At 36.5% G+C, this 17,775-nt stretch overlaps 1 protein-coding gene across 1 annotated transcript in view; it reads left to right on the top strand.

Annotated features, from left to right (window-relative positions):
• Positions 1-335: 335 nt before the first annotated feature.
• LOC138320547 (uncharacterized) overlaps positions 336-17,775 on the top strand; it is a 263,661-nt gene continuing 246,221 nt past the window's right edge. Inside the window, exon 1 of the mRNA XM_069263579.1 lies at positions 336-643. Within this exon, the coding sequence (XP_069119680.1) occupies positions 569-643 (75 nt within the window). The 5' untranslated portion in view covers positions 336-568. The remainder of the gene's footprint in view (positions 644-17,775) is intronic.

The raw sequence follows: 17,775 nt of genomic DNA, 5'->3' as shown, positions 1-17,775 counted from the left end.
TGTAGCTTCCCACACAAACAGAAGGAGGGATTTCATCTTTGTGGCTTCAACAAAAATTGCAGACGTGAGTGATCGGAATCAGACAATATTGATAAACTTATGTTAATGTGGAACAGGCATTTTTTGGAAAGACATATCTTGTCATATATTCTAATATTCTTCATGGTAAAAAGTCCACTTTGTAATTTTCCCGCCAAAATGCTCCCGTGTTCCTATCCAAAATGGAATCGTCTGCTAAACCTGGATGCTGAGTGACTGACAAAAAGTTATAAGCCTACTTTTGACGTCATCAACCAGATTAGATAATTGACCTAGACGATTTGTTGACGTTTCTGCGTCAGGTAATCATAAAAATGGTAAAGATGTCCATCTCTGTTGTTGGAGTCAGAGAGTGCGCGGACATTGTGTGAAGGCATCAGGGAAATCTTCTGACAGGACTGATAGTTCTATACGGTATATAATGGATATCGTGGATAAGTACATTGTTTTCATTTCCTGATTTGGCAGAAGAACAAACTATTAACCTATCCGGATGCTGACGGCGTAACATATCAATTCCTCTGAGAAAATGTCTAGAAAATCAACTAAAGCGAGGAAGTGGAGAATTAAGATTGAGACAGAAGTTACAGACTGTGAGGATTCGGTAAGTTCACGTACATGTAGTTTTGAAAGTTTTGTATAGCACGTAGAGAATAGTTTTGTACCTCCAATTTGCAGGAAAATCTTCATGGAGAATTCCTCATAATGTGCTCGTTCTTTCCATGCTGAATCTCCTCTTTTGATTGATTGATTGATTGATGGGGCTTAACGTCCGGTTTAACCGAGCATAGGACACTACCCCAACTCTCCTGCACCCTCTCCCTCTTTGACAAAGGTATGGTACATTTTTTGTAACAACACACTTGTCATGCATACCTGCTATATTGAGGCTTATAGTTAACCTCTATATGACTCCCATCCAGAGCTATTTCCAAACCACAAAAAACAACATAAAAAACACCCCAAAACAAAAAACACAATATAATTTGTTCAACCAGATACCAGTATATACCTTTCAAAACATATGCTAAGTTCTACCCAAAGTATTCACAGCTTGCCATATTTAAAGGTATAAATACCTTTTCAAAAATGCAATATTGTTTAAGCATTGATATTACTTTTTTGTCAATTTCGAAAGGATATGACACAAACTTGTTTGCAATTGTGAATGTGCCAAGTGGATTATCACAAAAAATTGCAAACAAATTTTTTCATAACGCAATGAAATTACAAAAAGTCATACTGATGCTTATAATTATTTTGTTCATCTATTCAAGGTTCGAAATTAACACTTGCACACCGCCAAATGCGAGTTGGTTTATGAAATGGCGTGTTGAAAAATATTGTACTTGCATTTTTTGGCGAGCAGGTGCATCGTTCTTCATTCTAAATACATCTACATTTACTTAATATTCCAATCAATACAGCTGTCATTAATTGTGTGCAAAATTATAGTTGAAATGAATTGTATAAAGAATAGAAACGTTCCACACATATAGTGTAACGACTTATCGTCACTTTGTCGACACTTTGAAATTCTGTATACTTTCAAGTGTCTCAAAAACAGTGACATTGATATGGTATGTAAAAGTTTAGAGGTGTTCTGTGAAAAAATCTTTCTTCTGAATGTTTTACGTAGTTTGCTAAAATGTAAAAAGTTATTTCAGCCAACAAAATTGCAAAAATGTGACCAAGATGAAAAAGGACTTCTAATCCTGCTGCTGTTTACAGTTAAGTTTAGACAAAAACACTTTAATAATATGTAGTTTTTTTTTTTTTTTTTTTTTTTTTAATTTTTATTTGCACAAACTACCACATTATAGTTGTCTTTCTGAAAATAAAATGTGAAACAACTATTGTTATATACAATTAATAAATATAATATTTATGAATGAATTGGTTAATTTTTATAATAATTTTAAAGTGGCAAGCAAGTTTCTAATTTGGCAAGTGCAAATGTTGCCAAAAATGTATTGTGGCTTAAACTGCTAAATGCTACCATGTCTATTAAAAAAAAAAATAGAATAAATACAATTTTTTAGTGTTATGAACAAAAAAATTGTTAAATCGGAAAGTAATTATATTATCAATGTGCATTTCAAGGTTTTCTGATATATTATTTGGAAGACTTTTTCTTTTTCACTTTTTCCAAGTTGTAAGTTTTAACACATTACAAATTGTTCCCTATAAATAAAAAAAGCATATGTTCTTTAACATTTATACAGAAAATTACTATAAGTTATCTTCATAGTCCACAAAGTAGCTTTTTATGAATGTAATCATATACTTTACATAAAAGTACTGGTGAATTTGATATTATTACAGATACAGTACTGGCAGGGTGGTGTACCATAATGTGTTCCTTCTAAGAATTCAGAGATTTTTGTTCTGTAATGAATGATATATTGAGATCTGTATTATGTGAAAATGGCTGAAATGTTTGGCAGTTTATTTCACCCACAACACCCAGGTGATTGTGAGCTTTCTAGAAGATATTTATAAAAGATAAGACATCTTAGCCGGAGCCAAGTATCCCAAAAAGCCTGATATGTAGGTTAGATCTGAAGATGAAAGGAAGTTAAGAGAAATGGTTTGTATTAATGACTTTGAAATGCGGAACACTGGGCCAAAGTTTTTTCAGGGGAAGTTTGAGTTTAGTGGGTTAATTAGGCTTGCTTGTCTGATAGCTAGTACCTGAGGGCAAGCTTATTCTACTTAAAAACAGAAAACGCTTAATAAGAAGACCATTTCTCTATTAAAAGTATAGCTGAACACAAAAAACACATAAATGCAAAATTATTAACTAACATATTTTTAGGTCATCTGACCCGAAGGGTCAGGATGACCTATAGTCGTCATGTTTCGTCCGTCGTCGTGCGCCGTCCACCGTGCGTTAACTTTTCACATTTTGAACTTCTTCTCAAGTTTTACCAGTGCAATTTAGCTGAAACTTACATGAAATGATCCTGACATGGTCCTGACAAAGTGTTGTTATTTTTTGGGTTGTCCGAAATCCAAGATAGCCGAAACAGTCGCCATCTTGAAAACACATTTTGAACTTCTTCTCAAGTTCTACCGGTGCGATTTGGCTGAATCTTGCATGAAATGATCCTGACATGGTCCTGACAAAGTGTTGTTATTTTTCGGGTCGATCCGAAATCCAAGATGGCCGCCACAGGCGCCATCTTGAAAACACATTTTGAACTTCTTCTCAAGTTCTACCAGTGCAATTTAGCTGAAACTTACATGAAATGATCCTGACATGGTCCTGACAAAGTGTTGTTATTTTTTGGGTTGTCCGAAATCCAAGATGGCCGAAACAGTCGCCATCTTGAAAACACATTTTGAACTTCTTCTCAAGTTCTACCGGTGCGATTTGGCTGAATCTTGCATGAAATGATCCTGACATGGTCCTGACAAAGTGTTGTTATTTTTCGGGTCGATCCGAAATCCAAGATGGCCGCCACAGCCGCCATCTTGAAAACACATTTTGAACTTCTTCTCCGGTGCGATTTGGCTGAAACTTGCATGAAATGATCCTGACATGGTCCCAACAAAGTGTTGTTATTTTTCGGGTTGATCCAAAATCCAAGATGGCCGCCACAGCCCCCATCTTGAAAACACATTTTGAACTTCTTCTCAAGTTCTACCGGTGCGATTTGGCTGAAACTTGCGTGAAAAGATCCTGACATGGTCCCGACTAAGTGTTGTTATTTTTCGGATCGATCCGAAATCCCAGATAGCCGCCACAGCCGCCATCTTGAAAACACATTTTGAACTTCTTCTCAAGTTCTACCGGTGCAATTTGGCTGAAACTTGCATGAAATGATCCTGACATGGTCCCAACAAAGTGTTGTTATTTTTCGGGTCGATCCGAAATCCAAGATGGCCGCCACAGCCGCCATCTTGAAAACACATTTTTAACTTCTTCTTAATTAAGTTCTACCGGTGCGATTTGGCTGAAACTTGTATGAAATGATCCTGACATGGTCCCGACAAAGTATTGTTACATCTCTGGTTGATCCCAAATCGAAGATTGCTAGCATGACACTATATCTAATTAATTTCCTATATGTTAAGGCCCTTGGGCCTCTTGTTTGAAATAAAATTTGTTGAATAAAATTGAAAATGATCCTGATATGGACCTGACAAAGTGACACCATAGATAATTAATTTTACTATTGCCACGGTAGTCAGATGATCGTTAAGGCCCTTTAGGCCTCTTGTTTTTTTTGAAAATCCTGTTATTTGATTATTTAATTACTGAATTATCATCGCAGATTTATGAACATTTTAACAGGTTCTATTGTATTGAACATTGAAGTCTCTCATAACAGATTCTTTTGTATTGGACTTTGTGGTCTTTCATGTCAGGTTTTATTGTATTGGACTGTGTGGTCTCTCATGACAGGCTCTATTGTATTGGACTGTGTGGTCTCTTATGACAGGTTCTGTTGTATTGGACTATGTGGTCTCTCATGACAGGTTCTGTTGTATTGGACTGTGTGGTCTCTTATGACAGGCTCTGTTGTATTGGATTGTGTGGTCTCTCATGTCAGGTTCTGTTGTATTGGACTGTGTGGTCTCTTATGACAGGTTCTGTTGTATTGGATTGTGTGGTCTCTCATGACAGGTTCTGTTGTATTGGACTGTGTGGTCTCTTATGAGATGTTCTATTGTATTGAACTGTGTGGTCATGTACTCATGTCAGGTTCTGTTGTATTGGATTGTGTGGTCTCTCATGACAGGTTCTGTTGTATTGGACTGTGTGGTCTCTCATGACAGGTTCTGTTGTATTGGACTGTGTGGTCTCTCATGACAGGTTCTGTTGTATTGGACAGGTCTCTCATGACAGGTTCTGTTGTATTGGACTGTGTGGTCACTCATGTCAGGTTCTGTTGTATTGGACTGTGTGGTTTCTCATGAGATGTTCTATTGTATTGGACTGTGTGGTCTCTTAAGACAGGTTCTATTGTATTGGACTGTGTGGTCTCTCATGACAGGTTCTGTTGTATTGGACTGTGTGGTCACTCATGTCAGGTTCTGTTGTATTGGAATGTGTGGTCTCTTATGAGATGTTCTATTGTATTGGACTGTGTGGTCTCTCATGACAGGTTCTGTTGTATTGGACTGTGTGGTCTCTCATGACAGGTTCTGTTGTATTGGACTGTGTGGTTTCTCATGAGATGTTCTATTGTATTGGACTGTGTGGTCTCTCATGACAGGTTCTATTGTATTGGACTGTGTGGTCTCTTAAGACAGGTTCTATTGTATTGGACTGTGTGGTCTCTCATGACAGGTTCTGTTGTATTGGACTGTGTGGTCATGTACTCATGTCAGGTTCTGTTGTATTGGACTGTGTGGTCTCTTATGAGATGTTCTATTGTATTGAACTGTGTGGTCATGTACTCATGTCAGGTTCTGTTGTATTGGACTGTGTGGTCTCTCATGACAGGTTCTGTTGTATTGGACTGTGTGGTCACTCATGTCAGATTCTGTTGTATTGGACTGTGTGGTTTCTCATGAGATGTTCTATTGTATTGGACTGTGTGGTCTCTTAAGACAGGTTCTATTGTATTGGACTGTGTGGTCTCTCATGACAGGTTCTGTTGTATTGGACTGTGTGGTCATGTACTCATGTCAGGTTCTGTTGTATTGGACTGTGTGGTCACTCATGTCAGGTTCTGTTGTATTGGACTGTGTGGTCTCTTAAGACAGGTTCTATTGTATTGGACTGTGTGGTCTCTCATGACAGGTTCTGTTGTATTGGACTGTGTGGTCTCTCATGACAGGTTCTGTTGTATTGGACTGTGTGGTCATGTACTCATGTCAGGTTCTGTTGTATTGGACTGTGTGGTCACTCATGTCAGGTTCTGTTGTATTGGAATGTGTGGTCTCTTATGAGATGTTCTATTGTATTGGACTGTGTGGTCTCTCATGACAGGTTCTGTTGTATTGGACTGTGTGGTCTCTCATGACAGGTTCTGTTGTATTGGAGTGTGTGGTCTCTCATGACAGGTTCTGTTGTATTGGACTGTGTGGTCACTCATGTCAGGTTCTGTTGTATTGGACTGTGTGGTTTCTCATGAGATGTTCTATTGTATTGGACTGTGTGGTCTCTTAAGACAGGTTCTATTGTATTGGACTGTGTGGTCTCTCATGACAGGTTCTGTTGTATTGGACTGTGTGGTCATGTACTCATGTCAGGTTCTGTTGTATTGGACTGTTTGGTCTCTTATGAGATGTTCTATTGTATTGAACTGTGTGGTCATGTACTCATGTCAGGTTCTGTTGTATTGGATTGTGTGGTCTCTCATGACAGGTTCTGTTGTATTGGACTGTGTGGTCTCTCATGACAGGTTCTGTTGTATTGGACTGTGTGGTCTCTCATGACAGGTTCTGTTGTATTGGACTGTGTGGTCACTCATGTCAGATTCTGTTGTATTGGACTGTGTGGTTTCTCATGAGATGTTCTATTGTATTGGACTGTGTGGTCTCTTAAGACAGGTTCTATTGTATTGGACTGTGTGGTCTCTCATGACAGGTTCTGTTGTATTGGACTGTGTGGTCATGTACTCATGTCAGGTTCTGTTGTATTGGACTGTGTGGTCACTCATGTCAGGTTCTGTTGTATTGGACTGTGTGGTCTCTTATGAGATGTTCTATTGTATTGGACTGTGTGGTCTCTCATGACAGGTTCTGTTGTATTGGACTGTGTGGTCTCTTATGAGATGTTCTATTGTATTGGACAGTGTGGTCTCTCATGACAGGCTCTATTGTATTGGACTATGTGGTCTCTCATGACAGGTTATGTTGTATTGGAGTGTGTGGTCTCTCATGACAGGTTCTGTTGTATTGGACTGTGTGGTCATGTACTCATGTCAGGTTCTGTTGTATTGGACTGTGTGGTCTCTTATGAGATGTTCTATTGTATTGAACTGTGTGGTCATGTACTCATGTCAGGTTCTGTTGTATTGGATTGTGTGGTCTCTCATGACAGGTTCTGTTGTATTGGACTGTGTGGTCTCTCATGACAGGTTCTGTTGTATTGGACTGTGTGGTCTCTCATGACAGGTTCTGTTGTATTGGACTGTGTGGTCACTCATGTCAGATTCTGTTGTATTGGACTGTGTGGTTTCTCATGAGATGTTCTATTGTATTGGACTGTGTGGTCTCTTAAGACAGGTTCTATTGTATTGGACTGTGTGGTCTCTCATGACAGGTTCTGTTGTATTGGACTGTGTGGTCATGTACTCATGTCAGGTTCTGTTGTATTGGACTGTGTGGTCATGTACTCATGTCAGGTTCTGTTGTATTGGACTGTGTGGTCATGTACTCATGACAGGTTCTGTTGTATTGGACTGTGTGGTCATGTACTCATGTCAGGTTCTGTTGTATTGGACTGTGTGGTCATGTACTCATGACAGGTTCTGTTGTATTGGACTGTGTGGTCATGTACTCATGTCAGGTTCTGTTGTATTGGACTGTGTGGTCATGTACTCATGACAGGTTCTGTTGTATTGGACTGTGTGGTCACTCATGTCAGGTTCTGTTGTATTGGACTGTGTGGTCTCTTATGAGATGTTCTATTGTATTGGACTGTGTGGTCTCTCATGACAGGTTCTGTTGTATTGGACTGTGTGGTCTCTCATGACAGGCTCTATTGTATTGGACTGTGTGGTCTCTCATGACAGGTTCTGCTGTATTGGACTGTGTGGTCTCTTATGAGATGTTCTATTGTATTGGACTGTGTGGTCTCTCATGACAGGTTCTGTTATATTGGACTGTGTGGTCACTCATGTCAGGTTCTGTTGTATTGGACTGTGTGGTCTCTTATGAGATGTTCTATTGTATTGGACTGTGTGGTCTCTCATGACAGGCTCTATTGTATTGGACTATGTGGTCTCTCATGACAGGTTATGTTGTATTGGAGTGTGTGGTCTCTTATGACAGGTTTTGTTGTGTTGGACTGTGTGGTCTCTCATGACAGGTTCTGCTGTATTGGACTGTGTGGTCTCTCATGACAGGTTATGTTGTATTGGAGTGTGTGGTCTCTTATGACAGGTTTTGTTGTGTTAGGCTGTGTGGTCATGTACTCATGTCAGGTTCTGTTGTATTGGACTGTGTGGTCACTCATGTCAGGTTCTGTTCTATTGGACTGTGTGGTCTCTTATGAGATGTTCTATTGTATTGGACTGTGTGGTCTCTCATGACAGGTTCTGTTGTATTGGACTGTGTGGTCTCTCATGACAGGTTATGTTGTATTGGCCTGTGTGGTCTTTCATGTCTTCATGTCAGGCTCTATTGTATTGGACTGTGTGGTCTCTCATGACAGGTTCTGCTGTATTGGACTGTGTGGTCTCTCATGACAGGTTCTATTGTATAGGACTGTGTGGTCTCTCATGACAGGTTCTGTTGTATTGGACTGTGTGGTCTCTCATGACAGGTTATGTTGTATTGGAGTGTGTGGTCTCTTATGACAGGTTTTGTTGTGTTGGACTGTGTGGCCTCTTATGACAGGTTTTGTTGTATTGGTTCTGTTGTATTGGACTGTATGGTCTCTCATGACAGGTGTTTATGTATTGGACTGTGTGGTCTCTTAAGACAGGTTCTGTTGTATTGGACTGTGTGGTCTCTCATGACAGGTTCTGTTGTATTGGACTGTGTGGTCTCTCATGACAGGTGTTATTGTATTGGACTGTGTGGTCTATCATGACAGGTTCTGTTGTATTGGACTGTGTGTGGTCTCTCATGACAGGTTTTATTTTATTGGACTCAGTGTGGTCTCTCATGACAGGTTCTGTTGTATTTGACCATGTGATCTTTCATGACAAGTTCTTCAATTGTTCTAGTAGACAATTTATCTGAAACCTGTCAAATGAATGACCTTTTCGACCATTTAAGGTCACAGAGGTCAAATGGGTTGAAATCTTTAAAAAAACTTCTTATAAGTGATAAGAGGCTTGGTATTAAGCCGGAAGTATGTTGGGATGAAGGGCTATCAAGTTTGTTCAAATTGATGACTTTTGACTGCCATTCAAGGTCATGGGGTCAAATAGACTGCTCAATTTTTTTAAACAGATTCTTGTGAATAACTGAGAGGCCTAGAAGCATGATATTGAGCCCGAAGCATGTTGGAATGAAGGGCTACCAAGTTTGTTCAAATTATTTAATGATCTTGACTAACATTCAAGGTCGAAGGGGTCAGATAGGCTGCCATTAATGAATGGCTTCTTGTGAATAACTGGGAGGCCTAGAGACCTGATATTTAAGGCCTGTAGTATGCTGGGATGAGGGATTACCAAGTTTGTTTAAATGAATGGCATTGACTGCCATTCAAGGTCTTAGGCGTCAAATACCTGGTAGGCTGATATTTTTAAACGGCTTCTGTGAATAACTACGATGCCTTGAAACCTGATATTTAGCCTCAGTGTAGCATACTATGATGAAGAGCTACCAAGTTTGTTCAAGTGAATGATCTTTACCTACCGATATTCTTTTGGTCAAAGTCATGAAATATTTTGGAAACTTACAGCTTCCACTAAAAATTTCTTATATTGCCTTAATTGTTAGCCACTACTGTGTACTATGGTTTGTGCCGATAGTCATATGACTGTTAAGGCCCATAGGCCTGACATGTTAAAAATGTTTAAGCTCCCTGGGCACTTATTGGGTCAAATACGGTAGTTAAAACACATTGTATGTGTTCTGGTGGTTCTGTTAATTGTCATAAAGAGTTAATTTGATTGACCTGAAGTTGTGCTTTACTCTGTCTACATGTATCGTACACTGAGATTTGGTCCTAATTTAAAACATATTATTATAGTTATACTAGGTTTTTATCACATTTTGATAGAGTACAAATCCATAAACAAACCAGACCTATAAAATTAGGAAAATACCTATTTTTATATCAATATGTAGACAGACAATTATTCATTAACCCAAAATAAATCTGCTTAAGTATGTGCTCTTGTCAGTGCAGAAAGTAGATAATGTAAGTTTTTACCTATTTTTAGACTGAAGAACTTTGTCACCATAGATCACTTAGAATCTGTATGAAAATCTCACACAGCAATTTTAATTGGTGTACATTAAGTTCCTGTAACATCACCGAGCATTGAAAACATCACATTTACCAGCATGCACAAGACATTATTTCCATGCATAGTGATAAGTGAATTCAATTAAGATATTGAAGATTGTTTCTTCAACAGACCATACATGTAACACTGTTTTTGGTGATTCTAACAATCACAAATGATGTAATGTATGAAGTAAATGACTTAAATTTAATTGATAGATTTTAAGTATGTTGTATCGTTGAATATCTATTCATATTTCTAGAGGGTTTTATAAAATAAATAGCTACTTTTCACTAAAAGTATCTTGTTCAGCATTTCCTCTCCTTTGGGTGAACAGTGCTTACCAAATTGTCTAAAGCCATGTACATGCCTTCACTGGAGACAACTTTCAAGTCTTCTAGAAACCTGCTAAATGTGGTTCATGGACCAATAGTAAAAAATCTTTCGGGATTTAAACATCCTTTAAATGGTATCTATGCCAGAAATAATATTCCTTCTAAGCATTTGTATTCAAGATATTGTTAGCAACCATTTCAATCTGTTTTTAAGCATCAGGCTTGGTAGTTTTCTTGGTCATTTTTACCTTGGTCCTTTTGTGAACAATCAATACAGCAATCATTGTAACATTGGCAGTAATCTGAACCAACAATATAGCAATCATTTCAACCTTGGTAGTAATCTGAACCAACAATATAGCAATCATTTCAACCTTTGCAGTAATCTGAACCAACAATATAGCAATCATTTCAACCTTGGCAGTAATCTGAACCAATAATATAGCAATCATTTCAACCTTGGCAGTATTCTGAACCAACAATATAGCAATCATTTCAACCTTGGCAGTAATCTGAACCAATAATATAGCAATCATTTCAACCTTGGCAGTAATCTGAACCAACAATATAGCAATCATTTCAACCTTGGCAGTATTCTGAACCAATAATATAGCAATCATTTCAACCTTGGCAGTAATCTGAACCAACAATATAGCAATCATTTCAACCTTGGCAGTAATCTGAACCAACAATATAGCAATCATTTCAACCTTTGCAGTAATCTTAACTAATTATATAGCAATCATTGTAACCTTGGCAGTAATCTGAACCAACAATATAGCAAACATTTCAACCTTGGCAGTAATCTGGACCAACAATATAGCTATCATTTCAACCTTGGTAGTGTTCTGAGCCATCAATCCAGCAATCATTTCAAAAATGTTGGTAGTGTTCTGGGACAGAGGTCTGTTCAATCACATTTAATAGCATTTTCACATTGTAATGCTAAAGATGATATTTTTTTGGTATTGTCTGAAGATATTTAGCTGATGGAATGACAAAGACAAATTAGGTGGCACATGTCTTTGTACTTTATTGTTCCTTTACAATAATTTGACTTTTTAGGTCATCTGACCCAAAGGGTCAGGATGACCTATTGTCATCATGCACCGTCCGTCGTCGTGCGCCGTGTGTAAACTTTTCATTCAAATGACTTCCTTTCAATAACCAGAAGGCCAAGAGTACTGATATTTGGCCTGTAGTATGCTGGGATGAAGGGCTACCAAGTTTGTTCAAATGAATGACCTTGACTTTCATTTAAGGTCACAGGGGTCAAATAGGCTAACATCTTTAAGCAACTTCCTCTCAACAACCAGAAGGCCCAGGGTACTCATATTAAGCCTGTAGTATGCTAGGACAGTGTTTTTTTTGGTCGAATCTACAGCCGAACTTTGGCTGTTTCCCCTAGCTAAAAAATGCCTTATTTTCCCAATTTTGAAGTCATATTTCCCAATAACATCTGATCAAATTCAGTGACTTTTGTGTTGATAATTTGTAACAGATTTTCATTCCTAAAATGTGTAAATATAGTCTTCATTACTTTACCAAATAATTTGGGATTAGAAACAATTTTTATTTTTCAAAATGAAAACAAAATCGAAATGAGCATAAACTAGGTCGCTAGGTGCAGCTTCAGTTCAGAGACGTTTTACAGACATTCAAGCTGATAAAAACAATAGGTAACTGCTTTTAAGTTATATAACAATGTTTCCAGAGCTAACTTACATTTTTAGTTGTCTAATTATTATTTTTTTCGACATAATCAAGGAGTTTTTCTGTGTAAAACGATCTCTGTTCAAGTGCTGAAAGTTAATTGTTTAATTTTTCTTCCAATAATAGAAGGAAACTAGAAATTGTCACCGGGACAATTTGACGGGCTTTTCACCTAAAACCTACTCCGTTCAAGGTCATTTATAAAACACTTGGTAGTGCTTAGTTTCAACGTACCAAAAGTCCAATACCAGGTCTTAGGCCTTTCAGAACTTTACAATAAGTCATTTGAAGATTTTAGGATTGTTAGCCCGAGTGCCCTTTGATATAGGTCAAGGTCAATCACATTAACAAACTTGGTAGGCATTGATGTCAGCATGCTTCATGCTTAATATTAGGTCTCTAGGCCTTCTAGAAATTGAGAAGATTTTTTAATGATTTTGTCGAAAAATTGCATTTTTGAACTTTGTCCCTTATTTCCAACCGGAAGTTGACGTTTTACAGAAAAGTTGTAACGAAATTAATTGTTTCATTTTTGATTCTACATAACATATCCAAAAATGAAAATAATTGGCTCTGTGGTTAACGAGCTACGGCTGTCTCAATGAGCTGAATTTTCACAGGATTATTTTCATAACTCTACAATCACACGCACTCTGTGACCTTGGATGAAGGTCAAGCTCGTTTATGTTTTCAAACCCGATAGTCAACTACCTAAGCTTACTTCATGCTCAATATCAAGCCTCTATACCATGTAGAACTTGATAAGAAGTTGTTTTCGTGATTTTCACCGAAAACGGCGAATTTGCATTATGAGTCAATGATTAACCGGAAGTTGACATTTTAGAGAAAAATGTACAATTACAAAGTTTCTCAGTATGCTATTCTACATAACATAGAAAAATATGAAAGGAATTGGCTCAGTGGTTAACGAGTTATGGTTGTCTAGGTTAAACCGGAAGTGACGTCATTGCGGCCATATTTGAATTCAAATCAACACCATATTAACAAGAATTGGTCACGGTGATAAGTGGAAGATCTTGTGTGATATTGGGCTTGGTCGGATTGGTGGAATCAGAGAAGATGTTTAAAATATAATTGTCGGAATTTGCAAAAAATTCTTAGTCAAATATTAATTACGTCATAAAAAATTATTTAGTGGACCAATTTTTAATTTGAAGACATCAAAACCTTCAGAATGAGATACTGCATCGATTTAATGCAAAAAGTTTGGAAAAAATTGAATATTGAATTTTTTTTTAAAAATAGTCACTTTTTTGTAAACTTTGACCTCTAGCGAGCTTTTTAACAAGACATATTTTGTGGAAACATGTCATGGGTGAAAGTTAGATATGTTCATTCCTTACAATAAAAATACCTTCAGATTTGAAATAGCTTTCATACTTTTTGAGTTATAGCAGTTTTTGTGGTTTTAGGTTTTACGTCATGGCGGCCATTTTGAAATATTTGACCTACTTAATTTTGTTCATGGATCACCTTCAGATACATGGTTTTAACATACTGAAATCGTTTTTATCCTATGTCTTACCGTTTGAACGATAGAGCGTTCACAAAAACAGGAAGAAGAATAATAATAATAAGAATAACTAGAAATTGTCACCGGGACAATTTGACGGGCTTTTCACCTAAAAGCTACTTCGTTCAAGGTCATTTATAAAACACTTGGTAGCGCTTAGTTTCAACGTACCAAAAGTCCAATACTAGGTCTTACATGTAGGCCTTTCAGAACTTTACAATAAGTCATTTGAAGATTTTAGGATTGTTAGCCCGAGTGCCCTTTGGTATAGGTCAAGGTCAATCACATTAACAAACTTGGTAGGCATTTATGTCAGCATGCTTCATGCTTAATATTAGGTCTCTAGGTCTTCTAGAAATTGAGAAGAAGATTTTTTAATGATTTTGTCGAAAAATTGCATTTTTGAATTTTATCCCTTATTTCCAACCGGAAGTTGACGTTTCACAGAAAAGTTGTACCAAATGAATTGTTTCATTTTTAATTCTATATAACATATCCAAAAATGAAAGTAATTGGCTGTGTGGTTAACGAGCTACGGCTGTCTCAATGAGCTGAATTTTCACAGGATTATTTTCATAACTCTACAATCACACGCACTCTGTGACCTTGGATGACGGTCAAGCTCGTTTATTTTTTCAAACCCGATAGTCAACTACCTAAGCTTACTTCATGCAAATCATGAAGCCTCTATACTATGTAGAACTTGACAAGAAGATTTTTTTCGTGATTTTCACCGAAAATGGCGAATTTCCATTATGAGTCAATGATCAACCGGAAGTTGACATTTTAGAGAAAAATGTAAAATTACAAAGTTTCTCAGTATGCTATTCTACATACAAAAACATGAAAGGAATTGGCTCAGTGGTTAACGAGTTATGGATGTCTAGGTTAAACGTGAAGTGACGTCATTGCGGCCATATTTGAATTCAAATCAACACCATATTAACAAGAATTGGTCACGGTGATAAGTGGAAGATCATGTGTGAGTTTGGGTTTAATCGGACTGGTGAAATAAGAGGAGATGTTCAAAATATAATTTTCGAAATTTGCAAAAAATTCTTAGTTAAATATTAAATACGTCATAAAAAATTATTTAGTGGATCAATTTTAAGCTTGAAGAAATTAAAATCTTCAGAATGACATACTGCATCGATGTAATGCAAAAATATTGGCAAAATTTGAATAAAGAAAAAAAATCTAAAAATAGTAACATTAGGTAAACTTTGACCTCTAGCAAGCTTTTTAATGAGACATATTTTGTGGACACATGTCATGGATAAAAATTAGATATGTTCATTCCCTACAATAAAATACCTTCAGATTTGCAATAGCTTTCATATTTTTTGAGTTATAGCAGTTTTTGTATTTTAAGGTTTTACGTCATGGCGGCCATTTTGGATTTTTTGACCTACTTAATTTTGTTCATGGATCACCTTCAGATGTTTGGTTTGAACATACTGAAATCATTTTTATCCTATGTCTTACCGTTTGACCGATAGAGCGTTCACAAAAACAGGAAGAAGAATAATAAGAATAATAATAAGAAAAAGAAACTTAACGAAAACAATAGGTCTTTTCACAAATAGTGAAAAGCCCTAATAAGAAACTTAACGAAAACAATACAGTTGGTAGTAGACTAAAGGTTACACATTGTGCACACGGTGTGAACTACGAGTGGACACGGAGTGCACGAGGTTTAGACTACAGGTAGACACGGAGTGCACAAGATTTAGACTACAGGTAGACACGGAGTGCACAAGATTTAGACTACAGGTAGACACGGAGTGCACTACGTGTGAACACGGTGTCCACTACAGGTGGACATCGTGTCCAGGTAAAATGTGCACTACATCCAGACCACAGACAGACTAGATGATGTGCCACAGAAATATGAGAAAATATGTATTTATTCTGCAGTCTATATGGACTTTGACAGATAGAAATAGTTATTGCGATCAGAAACATAATATTCATTGCAACATAAAAATTGCCGTTAATTACTGGAAATCATTCGTACTGTAATGTTTATTTGAATAGATACATATAAAGTAAAATGTATCAATATATATTATCAAACAATTTAATTTATAAATAAGGACGTTAATTATAGAATTTATAAAAGCAAATTAACTGCGTTGCAAATTAACTGCGTACGGTAAACCACATACCGGTTATGTCTCGTCAATGGATAGTTCCCAGTAAAAACTGTTTTTCTTAGCTAGTGATAAGTAGTTTAAAGATGAAATTCTTTTTCGTACGCATAAAATGATGAACCTTGCGTGGAGTAAGATTTTTAGTATAAGCAAATCGTCGCCAATGAGATATTTTGATCGGCAAATTATTTTGATTAAAAAGAATATATTGATGGGCATAATAAAAGCAAGGATATATAAACATGAATTAAATTCTTCATAAAATGTTTCACTATGTATATATGGAATATAGTTTTCTAAACGGCAAGGTGCGCGAAATAGTTTGTATAATACGTATACATTTGCTACATGGAACCTGGCGCGTTGCAAAGCATTGGGAAAATGAGAAATTTTCTATAGACGTTAAAAATCGGCATTAGAAATTACACTTTATTACACTCAAGCGATTGAGAAACCTGTAAGCACTGGCTTAAGAAAGCAAAAATTTATTATCGGGCGTGTGGCTGCTCGTGAGCATCAACACTGTTCAAAGGACCGATCTCTGAAATGTAGGTCACATGTCTGATCACAAATCAAACAGACAGAATCAAAATAAATCTACCCATTTAAACTGTAGATTCATAGTTGTTGATTAGATTCTGAATTTGTCATAATTATTTCAATTCTAGAAACCTTGATAATTTGACAATATCATATTCTGACCTTCTTTTACAAACCGCGTGAGTTATATGATAACAATATTTATATTAATGTATGATCCATACATGTAGTATATTGTTCACTTGAATTTGCCTGCTCGAAAGGTAGACCCCTAGGCTAGGACTGCAGTTGCCATGGTCACTTGAATTGGACTTCATACTGTTCCATCAACCACAGGGTATGAAATTCTAAATTACCTAACATTGGCCAGAGTGGGGCCAGGTGCCTGGGGCCTTCTTTGGGCACCCTTCAATATGTTCAGTCAAGTGTATCACAGACTAACAACACCTGTATACATGTAGTACCTTATCCCAACCCCAGGAGGTCCATTTATAGCATGCTGTACTTAGGTGGCAGCCTCTGTACATACATACATTGTACTCATCACACAAATACGTACAGTTATACAACAATGCTAGTCAATAGGGATATGTGTTTTAACTGGTAGTGCATTTTAATGTATTTGTTAATGAAGCTTTATATATTAAAATTAAAAATAATCTAAATACCAAGTGTATAGTTAACTAAAACATTTATTTCAAGATTATTGGAATATCATATTTCATCCAATATCTTTTCATTAATTTAATTTTGTACACTGGCTTTTTACATATATCAGAAATCTGATTATCATGACTATGTATATAAAATACCATATTACAATGTTGAATAAGTACCTAATCTGCATTAAATTTGATTATAATATTCTATAATTCTACCCCCCCCCCCCCCCCGGGAACCGGTGTACATGTTTACCCAGGCTCTACAACAAGCATGTACATGTATCTAAGTATCTAATAAGAATGGTACCTATGTGTTTCAAACTCATGAACCTATATGATTTTTAAACGGTAAAGTATATTTGTTTGTCTTAACAAACGTCTATAGAAACAATTCTAAAATCAAATATTATTTAAAGATACTGCCCCCATTCTCATAAAGCCGTGCAAAACACTGGTAGCCCTGTTCTGTTAATTTTCGTTCTTAAACTGTTATTTTAACCATATTCGTGATTTTTTAAATATTTATGTTGGTTATATCTGTTTTACTGTTATTATCAAAATTTTAGTTATCTTAAACTAAAAGCATGTTATTATTTTCTAGCACACGTTATATTTTTGCTGCTGTGTTATCTCTATCTTTGCATGCGTTTGTCTTTTTTAAATGATGTTAGATTTAGTGGCTGATGTTATTATTTATTTTGCATTGTTATTCAT

This window comes from Argopecten irradians, chromosome 4 (genome assembly GCF_041381155.1).
Source record: "Argopecten irradians isolate NY chromosome 4, Ai_NY, whole genome shotgun sequence".
NCBI classification, from domain to species: domain Eukaryota; kingdom Metazoa; phylum Mollusca; class Bivalvia; order Pectinida; family Pectinidae; genus Argopecten; species Argopecten irradians.
Note: the sequence above shows the minus strand (reverse complement) of the source record. Positions and strands in the feature narration are given on the sequence as shown.